The sequence below is a fragment of the Vigna unguiculata genome, chromosome 3 (assembly GCF_037176805.1).
Source record: "Vigna unguiculata cultivar grain cowpea cultivar isolate G323 ecotype 2 chromosome 3, ASM3717680v1, whole genome shotgun sequence".
Classification (NCBI taxonomy): Eukaryota; Viridiplantae; Streptophyta; class Magnoliopsida; order Fabales; family Fabaceae; genus Vigna; species Vigna unguiculata.
Genome location: NC_140794.1, coordinates 28,256,359 through 28,267,538, shown reverse-complemented (window position 1 = coordinate 28,267,538; position 11,180 = coordinate 28,256,359). Strand labels below are relative to the sequence as shown.

The following is an 11,180-nucleotide window of genomic DNA, read 5'->3' as shown; positions in this document are numbered from 1 at the left end:
AACTCGTTTAACCCGCTAACACGTGGTGGACCGGACCGGGTTCGAATTTTTTTGACTCGCTAAAAAGTGAGTCGGATTGAGTTGGCTCACTAAATCATCAACCTGTGGTAGGTCAAGCCGGGTCGGGTCGAATTACCCATTTTAACAGTTGTATCTCACATTTATTGACACTTGGTGACAAATAAACAAATTAACAAAACAATAAAAGTCAATAGTCATTTTACATTAACTAGAATCATTTTATATTAATCACAAAATTTCAAATTTCTTTCTCATATTTCTTTAACACGTGAAGACAAACAAAATGATAAGGTTATATAAAATTAAATAGTAAGAACTCAATCGAAAAATGTAAACATTTTAAGTACTCTATAGTTTAAAAAAATTAACAAAAACTCAATTAAGAATATCTAAATTTACAAACCAAACGAGCTTCAATGAAGTCAAACGATAAGGCAAGACTTAAAAGAATATATGAACTAAACAAAAAGACAAGTCAATGAAGCTCTTCAAATAATAACAATACAACTAGCACACTGGAAAATTGGAACTCGGAAAGTGTAGTTTTGTTTCCAAATTGAAAAGCTATAGTTGACCTTGACCTAATGGAGCTCTTCCATTTCCTGATAACTGTTTGTACTTTATCAAAATCATGTTTTCTTTTACCATGCACAATGAGGTTGCAAAAAAAGGAAAAACTCAAGCCAAGATCACAAAGACAAGAAGTTAATTTTTGGAAGATAACAAGCACAGAAGAACAGATGCACATAGCAACCTTACCTTGTTCAAACAAAAGTTAAAGTTAGTTGCAGTATGGTTGGTGGGGATAGAAAAATCAGCAGCAGCAGACTTAGACAATCATCATGCTCATATCCACCCAGAATGGTTAAAATTTCAGCTGAGCCTTCTTCTTCTTCATCTTCTTCTTCTTCCTCTTTCTCTTCTAGAGTACCTCTTAAAAGACACGATGTTTTCATCAGTTTTAGAGGTGAGGACACGCGCAACAGCTTCACAAGCCATCTCTATGCAGCTTTTCAGCAGAAGAACATCCAAGCCTTCATAGATAACAGGCTTCACAAAGGGGATGAAATCTCTCCCTCTATTTTTGAAGCCATCAAACACTCCAATGTTTCTCTGGTTGTTCTCTCCAAGTACTATGCTTCCTCCACCTGGTGCTTGCGTGAACTCGCCAAAATACTTCAACTCAGGAAACGTGGAGGACACTTTGTGATTCCTGTTTTCTATAAGATTGACCCTTCCCATGTCAGGAAGCAGACAGGAACTTACGGAATGGCGTTTCAAAAATATAAAAATGATGTCAAACAAAACATGGCCATGTTGCAGACATGGAAAGCTGCTCTCACTCAAGTGGCAGACATAGTTGGGTGGGAATCAAAGAATTTTAGGTAACAGATATACTTTTTCTTTTAGAAATCTCCCCTCTTTGTTTTCTTTCTTCAAACACTGTGATCGATTTAGAGTTAATATGCTAACCAGATAAATCAATAATATAGTAGGAGTTTGGCAAATAGCGGGGTAGAGTTTTTCACTAACACTAACTGAGTCCTTGTTATTATGTATAAATATAGTTTATTCTGTCTTTAATAATAGATTATTCTGTACCTTTAATACATAACTGTCAGGAATTCTCAATTATTCTTGTAAATAGGAAATATCCCATAATCCTTCCCTTTCTTTATTGAATATTCTATAGTACCAATTTAAGAAAAGGGGCTCTAGAATAAAAATAAGTCTTCCTAAGATACATTCTTGAGTATTGGCATATGTGTTCATACATCGTGATATCTTGACGGTCCTTAAATTTTTCAAAAGGTAGTATAGGATTTCTCAGATCATAAGTCAATGTGAAGATGAATTACATCTTTTAAAGTAAATATGTGATTACATTTTGTTTCAAGTTGTGATGCACATTTCACCTTATATTTGTATGTATTCTTTCTCTGCGTATTAGGACGGAGAGTGAACTCATTGAGGAAATTGTCAAAGATGTTATGCAAAAACTAAACCATATGTATCCAGCTGAAGTAAAAGAAACACTTGTTGGAATTGATCAAAATCTTGCTCCTATTGAATCATTATTGAGACTAAGGTCAAAAGAAGTTCGCATAATTGGAATTTGGGGAATGGGTGGATTAGGTAAGACAACCATTGCGAGCGCTTTATTTGCCAAATTATCATCTCAGTTTGAAGCTAGTTGCTTCTTGGCAAATGTAATGCTAGAACATGAAAAGAAAGGACTTGATTATTTGCGCAATAAACTTCTTTCTGAGATATTAGAAGATGTGAATCCCCATATAAGCACTTCCAAAGTGAGATCTACGTTTGTTATGAAGAGGCTTAGACAGAAAAAGGTTTTGATAGTGCTTGATGATGTGGACGATTCAAAGAAACTCGAAGATCTTGTTGCACAACATGATTGCTTGGGATCTGGGAGTAGGGTCATTGTCACTACAAGAGACAAGCATGTCCTTAGCAAAGGGGTAGATGCAATCTATGAGGTTAAGGGATTGTCCCTTGATCAATCTGTTAGGCTTTTTAGTTTAAATGCCTTCGGGAAAACTTATCCTGAAAGGGGCTTTGAAATGCTGTCTAAACAAGCGGTTGATCATGCAAATGGAAATCCATTGGCTTTAAAAGTTTTAGGTTCAGTTCTCCATTCCAGAAATGAGCAGCAATGGGACAATGCTCTGAGAAAATTCAAGAAGGTTCCCAATGCTGAAATTCAGAATGTCTTGAGATGGAGTTATGATGGATTAGATTATGAACAAAAAAACATGTTCCTGGACATTGCATGCTTTTTCAGAGGAGAAAATAAAGAAAATGTTATAAGGTTGCTCGAATTTTGTGGTTTCTATGCATATATTGGTATAAAAATCCTTCTAGAAAAAGGTCTTATAACTTTTTCTGATAATGGTGACGTCTGTATGCATGAATTGATACAGGAAATGGGTTGGGAAATTGTTCATCAGGAGTCTATCAAAGATCCTGGAAGGCGTAGCCGATTGTGGGATCTTAAAGAAATCTATGATGTGTTGAAAAATAACAGGGTAAGAAAAATAAATTGACTTCCCTTTTTGAAATGATGCAAATCTGGTTAACTGTGATACTTTTTATTACCTAACATTGTAACTTGTGTTTATCAGGGAACTGAAGCAGTTGAAGGCATAATCTTAGATGTGTCTCAAATAAGAGTCCTGCTGCTGAGCTATGAGACTTTCTCAAGGATGATAAATATGAGATTTCTCAAATTCTATATGGGGAAGAGTAGGAAATGCAATTTGCACCTTCCTTCAGGTCTTGAATCCTTGCCTAATAAATTAATGTACCTACAATGGGATGGATACCCTTCCAAGTCTCTGCCATCAACTTTTTGTCCTGACAACCTTGTTGTGCTTTCAATGATGGAAAGCTACGTTGAGAAACTTTGGGATGGAATCAAGGTAATCTATTTCACTTTACAACAGGTCAAGTTGAATGATTGTGCTACTAAAGACTTTTTTACTCTTTGCCGCTGCAGTGTCTTCCAAGCTTGAAGGAGATGAACCTCCATGCCTGCAAAAATTTAACTAATCTCCCAGATTTATCTCAGGCACCAAATCTTGAAACTATAGATGTTTCTAATTGCACAAGTCTGCTTCATGTTCCCTTATCCATCCAATATGTCAAGAAGCTTCTTCTGTTTAACTTGGAATCCTGCAAGAGTCTCAAGAGTCTTCCAAGAAACATTCACTTAACTTCTCTTGATATGTTCATTCTCAGACGCTGTTCTAGTCTTGATGAGTTTTCATTGACTTCGGAGAACATGACACGCCTGGACTTGAGAGAAACAAAAATAGCAGATTTCCCAGAGACTGTTTGGCAGCATCTGAACAAGCTTGTTTACTTGAATCTGGAATCCTGCAACAAACTCAAGAGCCTTACAAGCAAGATTCACTTCAAATCTCTTCAAAGACTCAATCTGAGAGATTGTTCAATTCTTGAAGAGTTTTCTGTGACTTCGGAGAGCATGGAATACTTGAATTTGAGAGGCACATCAATAAGAGAATTGCCAACATCAGTTTGGCGCAATAACAAGCTTTATACTTTGGTTCTTCATTCCTGTAAAAAACTGGTGAGTTTTCCTGAAAGACCAAAACTTGAGGATTCATCTCTTGTATCCTTCTCTGAAAGGCCAAATATGCATGAACTATGGACTTTGTCATCCTTAGCAGATTTATCACTAAAGGGAAGCACTATTGAGAATTTACCTGCAAGCATCAAAGATCTTCCTAGTCTAAAAAAACTTACCTTGACTGAGTGCAAGAAGCTACAGTCCTTACCAAGCCTTCCACCATCTTTGGAAGACTTATCCTTAGATGAAAGTAATATTGTGTGCTTACCTGTAAGTATCAAAGACCTTTCTCATTTGAGAAAACTTGCCCTAATTAACCACAAGAAGCTTTTGACTCCACAGGATCTTCCACCATCTTTGAAAGCTCCATTACTCAGTGAAAGTAAAGTCGATCCACATCTTGTGAGCATGAAGGGTCTTTCTCAACTACAGATGTTTCCTCAGGTTAAGTGGAAAATGTTTCATTCTCTACCAGAGCTTCCACCATTCTTGGAAGAATTTTCACTAAGTGAAAGCAATATTAAGTTCCTGCCTGAAAGCATTAAAAATCTGTCACATATGAGGAAACTAGCCTTCACAAAGTGCACGAGGCTGCAGTATTTACCAGAGCTTCCGCCAAATTTGGAAGATTTGTTTGTAAGTGGATGTGACATTGAAAGCTTGCCGATAAGCATCAGAGATCTGGTTCACTTGCGAAAGATCACCTTAATTGAGTGCAAGAAGCTCAAGGCTCTACCAGAGCTCCCACAATGCCTGCAATCATTGTGTGCAGCTGACTGCAGATCACTTAAGATTGTTCAAAGTACAAAGAATATCTTAATAGAAGATAGGTATACATTCTATTGGAATTGCATAAACTTAGACCAAAAGTCACGCAACAACATCATTGCAGATGCACCCTTTGAAGCAGCTTTTACTTCTTTGAAAGAAAGAATACCTCTTGGACCTCTTATTTCTATTTGTTTGCCAGGAACTGAAATCCCAGACTGGTTCAGCCACCAATCAACAAATTCTTCACTGGACATGGAAATTCCTCTAGAGTGGTTCCTTGACTCGATGTTCTTAGGTTTTGCTCTGTGCCTTGTAATTGGTGGTTTCCAACAGAACAGTTATGAAGGGTATGATCCAGATATCAATTGTTATCACTTTGTAAAATCTGCCTCCTACTCTGGCCCCAGTGATCCCTTTCTTGGACATTGCACAACTGTAATGCAGGTCCCTAGAGGTTTTAATTCAGATCATATATTTATATGCTACTATCCCACTTTTAATGCCTCCATATTACAAGATTTCAAGGATTTAAGCTTGTACTATGATGCCAATAACTTAAAACTCAGAGTAATCTTTAAATTCAAGGGTCCATCTCAACGGTTGGACATTGTTAAGAAGTGCGGGGTCAGACCTCTTTTGATCGCAAATACTGAAAGGCATCACATAGAAAGTGAATTGCAACCTGAATAGAAGGGAGTATGAAAGTGGAACTTGGATTGTGAAGATATATTAACTGAGATGAGAAAGAACCAGAGGGATAACCTGAAGAAAAGCAAAGGTTTTGTGTCCAGTGGTCGCTGAGCAGAGAAAAAGAGTGCATCTTGAAACCATAGGTAGGTGACTCTAAAATCTGCATCCATTAGTACCGTAAAGTTTCCATCTGATACCATTGCAACTGCTGATATGAGGGAAGAAAAAATAAAAAGTACCACTTAAAAACTTTTCCTAATTGTTATCATCATTCATAATGTGTCACAACTGAAATGAATGATATTGTGGATGATGATGGCCTGATAACACCATTATCATAAGAAAAGAATAAAAGGACTACCCATTTTTGACGAGTTAATTATTGTTTCAAAAATTATTTTCTAACAAAAAAGCCCTTGGAAATATCAAGTAATTATTACTTTAAATTTCCATTAATTTTAGAACATTTTATATGCCAAATGTAAAGCTGAATGAACAGGTAATTTTTCAGGAGAACTTCGAGTACTCGAGTGTCGATCCACATGTGTCATTTCTTGCAGAGGTCCAAAACGGTTAGTCTGTTACAAAGTAATGTCTTCAGATGTACAAGGATAGATGTTCTGACGTTCCTTGAGGAAAAAACATTTTCTATTTCCTTTTAAAAGGATGAAATCTTCAGTGCGTTCTATTTTACAGCAATGAGCAATCTGACATTTTGAAGGTGCATAGATAAATATGAAGGGCATTGAATAGTAACGTTAACCATTACTCGAACCGATTTAATGAATGAACAGTGTTAAATAACGCTAATTGGATATTCTATTATCAAACAAATTTCACTGTAATTTCGCTTAAAAAATTTGCTCATTCTCTTTTTTATGTACAACCCACGTGAAATCACCTAATGATAGAGTTTCGCTTCAAACAAGTAATAGCTAAAGATAGTTCCAATGTCTTGAGTAGTAAAGCGCAATATCACATCAAGAAATTAATAATTTATTAAAAAATTAAGAAATGATAAATAACATGTTCTCACAGACTATAAACTCAGATACTAATACATTATCATTATATTTTGCTTTACAAAATTTTCTGTATATCTTAGCTATCTTTTAGACGTGGACTTAAACCCAGTGATTCACTAACATACAATAAAATTGTACAACTGCATGGACAAGACCCTGCCGATATTTTCTGGACTTTAATCTGAATGGAATCTCGAGACAAAATTGGTAGAAGTTGGCAATCATAGTAATTCCTGGCATCGGATACATGCATGATTAAAAAGTCTAGACACAAGGCTATCTGGTTCAGGGATGAGAGAAAATGTCAAGCTGTTCCAGAAATGGAATGTCAATGAATTGTGCAGGATATTTTCAAGCAGCACATCTTGTTCAGCTTTATCAGTCTCTGTTATCGGTGCAATAAAGCATCTGTTTACAGTTTAATTAGGGTAAGGTACTCAAGCACAAAAAAGTAAACAAAAAAACAAGGCAGTATTACTCTCCAAATTAGACTCTACCAAAAAAGTTGGCTAGTGAAAAATGCAAACACGTGTATTTCTATTACTCAATACTAATCAATGGAGGCAAATGTCAATTTACCTTGATATGTTCTGAGAACTAACAGGGAAGAAAATATTGGAGGGTTCTACTTTCAACTTCAAGTCCTTGACAGATTTATTTTCCTCTATCAAATATTTCTGTGCAACCCTTGTCAACAGATCAGCACCATTCCCTCTCAGACTGGTATCATCGTACGTCATATAGAACTCTTCTAAGCACTCCTTTATGAATAAACTGCAAAAGTTCAATATGATTACAAAAGGACAGAGAAAAACATTTCATTCAGAATGTCTGTAGATTAATCTAAAAATTTAGTCATGACATTTGATATCCCGTATTTGTGGTAGTATCTAAAAGTTCAAGATATACCGAATAAGGATTCCGAACACAAGATTTACATCTTCCATTCATCCCCGTATTTATAATAATAAACAGAATTCTACTTTAGGGAGCTTGTTAAAGGAAGTTAAATAGAAGTGGACTGCCAACTGCCCGCACTTGCAGCCTTGGTTGATAGGAACCAGTGGAAAGCCCAAGTGAACATTTCCAAAGCCAGGAGCGAAGTTAAGACTTCAGCAACAAGATAACCTAGTTCAATAAATAAGGGGAAACAAGGGTATAGAAGACATTAAGGGCACTGTATTTCATGTGAATCGGCCAAGCAAGAGCCATAGTTCTGAAAGGACAACCTTTTGTGAAGGGCAAACCCCTAGGTGAGAGCATTTTTCATTGTTCTGCTCATTTTCAGTAAAATAATCCTTTTCTTTTCTCTATTTCGATAGGGGATTCCTCCCCATGCTTATGCAATGAAGGAAACAGAAGTGTTCCAATCACAAAAAAAATGGGCACTCAAAATAAAAGAGTCAGCGAGCGACCAAAGATAAAGTTGTGCTTCTCCATATGATAGTTATGGTGAAATTGAACAAGATAGAAATGTTCACATGTCATGATTTCTCATACTCATGCATAATTGTCACATTCTGAAGAAATTATCAAAAGAAATATAAAATAAATAAAAACCAACTTAAACACATAAAAATATTATGAAAAGAGCATCCAACTCTTATCCCGTTGAGGCGCAAGAGAACAAACAGCACACAACTCTTGAATTAACGGAGCCAGTCCATGACAGAATAGAATTAGGACACTCATGAGATTACCCTCACTTCAGCAGCGTCCTTGAAAATCATTTATTTAGAAAATGAAAATATTCTGCAAATATAGAGAGCATGGAAACAATACCTGTGCCTTTGAAAAGCCATCACAGCACCATTCAAAGCACTTCCATTTCCACGATCCTCCATACCAACACAATTATTAAGAAGAGAAATTGGCTTCAAAACAATGATATCTGAGTCTAGATAGATCCCACCATACCTGATAAGACAAAAAAAGAGTGTCATTGCCATAATTGATCCTTACACCAATTTCCCATCAAAAAACATCCGAAACAGTCAGTTCACAGCCTACTCCAATATATATATAGCAAACTGAACTAAACACTATCAGCATGTCGAATACTTCACCAAATTATTACACAAATATAAGCATGTAGCTAACCACCTAACAACCAAGACAACCGTGAAAACCTACTTGTACAGAGCAGCTAGGCGGATTAGCTCACTGTAATGAGTGGAATAGAACTCAGTCTTCTTCCATTCAAACCACACAGAAGCAAAAATGTGAGCAGGCGTATCCTTGAGCAACTCGTCGAGATTTGGCATAGCAACAGCAACTTTGTAACTGGTAAAAGTAAGTCCTTAAAATTCAAAAACACAGTAACTTGCACGGCAAGGAAGCAAAAGCGAGACCAAGAGATGCAACAATTACCCATCCTTAACAAAGCTATCTTTGAAGAAATCAAGCTCAACCGTCTCAGAGAACACAACAACACAAGCAGCAGGGTGATGAAAGAGCAAACTCTCGAGGCCACGCTGGAGCCGAACAGTGTACATCCAAGGAGGCGAATTCCACACCATAAAAACCCGAGTAACACATTTCCCCACCCTGAAAAACGCACCCATGAAGTCGTTGAATGGCAATCGCAACGGCAACCCAGGATAGTACCCCCAAGTATCCCCATCCGCATATATATGATTCTTCCTAGACTGAACCCCAGCACCAATGACATTTACATCATTCTGAATGCTTGATTCACCGCCATTGGTACCTGAATTCAAAACTTCCTGAGCAATCTCTTGTTCATTATTATTGTTGTTGCTGATGGTGTTATGATTCAAAGTTCTGCGTTCTGCGCCAACTTTGGTGACTGGAGTGGGTAGTACATTGATGTTAAGTGGAACCTTCTTGTTAGTAGGGAAGGGGAGTTTCTTGAACTCGTGGATCCACCACTTTTGGACAGTGCGGTCGCCCCTGGTGAGCCCGGTGGTGCCGACAGCGTCGGGATCCTGAAGCAAGGGGTTGTTGAGGGGGTTCAACACATCCAAGTTGGATCTGAACATTCTATCTTTCCTGAGAAACACGCTTTTCTTGTCGAACCAGTCGCCCCAGCCGTCCCTGAGGGGAGAGTGTTTGAGTAGCAGCGCGTCCTCGATTGTGGTGACGCGCGTGGCCATGTTTCTGACGGCGATATCGACAGGGACGTCATCGGAGGCGAAGGAGACCTTGGAGGGGTCGTGGTCGGGGAGGGATCGGAAGGGTAAGTCGTTGTCGGTGCGCGATTGGAGGAGGGAGGGAGGGGAGAGGAAGGAGCGGCGAATGGAAGCGGTGAGGGGGTCGAAGTAGTAACGGGGAGAAGGATTGAGGCGGAGGGTAGGAGGGTCTAGGGTTTCGTCTACGAAGTCGACCTCGTCGATGGGGTCATCGGCGGCGGAGAGGTCGGCGGAGTGGGAGAAGGAGGGGCGGGGGAGGTGGTCGGAGTGAGGGTGGGAGCGGGATAGGCGGGAGTAGAGGAGGGAGACGGAGAGGAGGAGGAGCAGCGCTGAGATGACGGCGCAGAGGTAGGCGCCGTAAGGGGAGCGCCGCCGAGATCGTAGCATTTGACTCAATTCCAGAATCTATGTGAAATGCGAAGGATAAAGCACATTGTTGTTTGACTCTATTGAAGACGAGAAATCACGTTTACTTACTTCCCCACTTCTATGCAGATTCACGATACTAATCTGGGTTCTACACATACAACTTCATATTTTATGACTTCAACGTTGTTTCTTTTTCTTTTCTTTAAATCTTATGATGAAATTTTAAATTGTCGGACGATTTTTGTTTTTTTTTTTTTATTATTTTGTCTTACTTTCTCAAAATCTCCATCTTATAGGTTATCACAGTGTGACAGATGTAAACGTTTCAATGTCATTTATTATTTGCACCATAATAATTATATCGACTCATTTTTAAATGAAAAAAAAAAATTAATAGCATTCAAAAGTATAATTTGAAAAGAAAAGTATATTTTATTGTATGACTTACATTATATCTGACCGTTAACACTTGGTTGATTTCATGAAAAATCAATTTGTATAAATCTACATTATAAGTTTTTATTATGAAATAAAGTCGAATAACAGAGAAAATAATATAGATAATAGAGAAGAGAAGAAACAATAGAGAATAAAAAATGAGAGAATAGGAAGCAATTCATCTGTATCTTATTATTGATAGGAAGAGTCCTATTTATAGATACAATATGTAATCCATAAAGGAAACAAATAAACTTAGTTAATACAAATATTTAACATAAAGAGTAATGAATCATATGAGTAAATGTATCAAATCAATGGACAATCATTAATTCATAACACTCCCCCTTGAGTGTCCATTGATAAAGAATGTGCATCGTTAAAACCTTACTAGGAAAAATCCTTTGGGAAAGAATGTGCCTCGTTAAAACCTTACTAGTAAAAACCCTTTGGGATAAAAAACATAGTGAAGGAAAAAGAGTACAACATTTTGTATTCTTTAATACAATATTGTTCATCACATATTCTATTTCTCCCCCTCATGTAAACTTACATCATTAAGGTGACAGAGTCCGAATTTGTGAGTCATTTGCTCAAAAGTTT

The 11,180-nt window shown here is 37.5% G+C and overlaps 2 protein-coding genes across 6 annotated transcripts; one reads left to right on the top strand and one right to left on the bottom strand.

Annotated features, from left to right (window-relative positions):
* Nucleotides 1–375: 375 nt before the first annotated feature.
* On the bottom strand, nt 376–10,328 carry LOC114175770 (alpha 1,4-glycosyltransferase family protein). 5 transcript variants are annotated; one of them, XR_014993614.1, is made up of 8 exons: nt 8,989–10,328; nt 8,752–8,901; nt 8,401–8,535; nt 7,198–7,392; nt 5,666–5,801; nt 5,070–5,585; nt 4,737–4,908; nt 376–4,664 (listed from the first exon to the last, which is right to left on the bottom strand). XR_014993614.1 is itself a non-coding variant. In XM_028060565.2 (5 exons), exons 1-5 carry the CDS (start codon nt 10,155–10,157, stop codon nt 6,840–6,842), a joined length of 1,836 nt encoding a protein of 611 aa, XP_027916366.1. In that variant the 5' UTR covers nt 10,158–10,321; the 3' UTR covers nt 6,569–6,839. The 5 variants fall into 5 exon arrangements, 1 of the variants encoding a protein (XP_027916366.1); XR_014993613.1 differs by having other exon boundaries at nt 4,737–4,885; XR_014993611.1 differs by having other exon boundaries at nt 4,737–5,585.
* On the top strand, nt 814–6,286 carry LOC114175769 (disease resistance-like protein DSC1). The gene is made up of 5 exons (XM_085670941.1): nt 814–1,406; nt 1,973–3,068; nt 3,165–3,461; nt 3,539–5,736; nt 6,105–6,286. The coding sequence occupies exons 1-4, from the start codon at nt 814–816 to the stop codon at nt 5,591–5,593; spliced, it is 4,041 nt and encodes a 1,346-aa protein (XP_085527067.1). The 3' UTR covers nt 5,594–5,736; nt 6,105–6,286.
* Nucleotides 10,329–11,180: the final 852 nt, after the last annotated feature.

Bases quoted from the DNA above. Each gene is read 5' to 3' on its own strand.
- LOC114175769 (XM_085670941.1), top strand. From the start codon at position 814: ATGGTTGGTGGGGATAGAAAAATCAGCAGCAGCAGACTTAGACAATCA. The intron at 3,069-3,164 runs GTAAGAAAAATA...TGTGTTTATCAG, and splicing joins ATGTGTTGAAAAATAACAGG to GGAACTGAAGCAGTTGAAGG. The intron at 3,462-3,538 runs GTAATCTATTTC...TTGCCGCTGCAG, and splicing joins AACTTTGGGATGGAATCAAG to TGTCTTCCAAGCTTGAAGGA.
- LOC114175770 (XM_028060565.2), bottom strand. From the start codon at position 10,157: ATGCTACGATCTCGGCGGCGCTCCCCTTACGGCGCCTACCTCTGCGCC. The intron at 8,902-8,988 runs GTAATTGTTGCA...TACTTTTACCAG, and splicing joins GATAGCTTTGTTAAGGATGG to TTACAAAGTTGCTGTTGCTA. The intron at 7,027-7,197 runs GTAAATTGACAT...AACTGTAAACAG, and splicing joins AGTTCTCAGAACATATCAAG to ATGCTTTATTGCACCGATAA.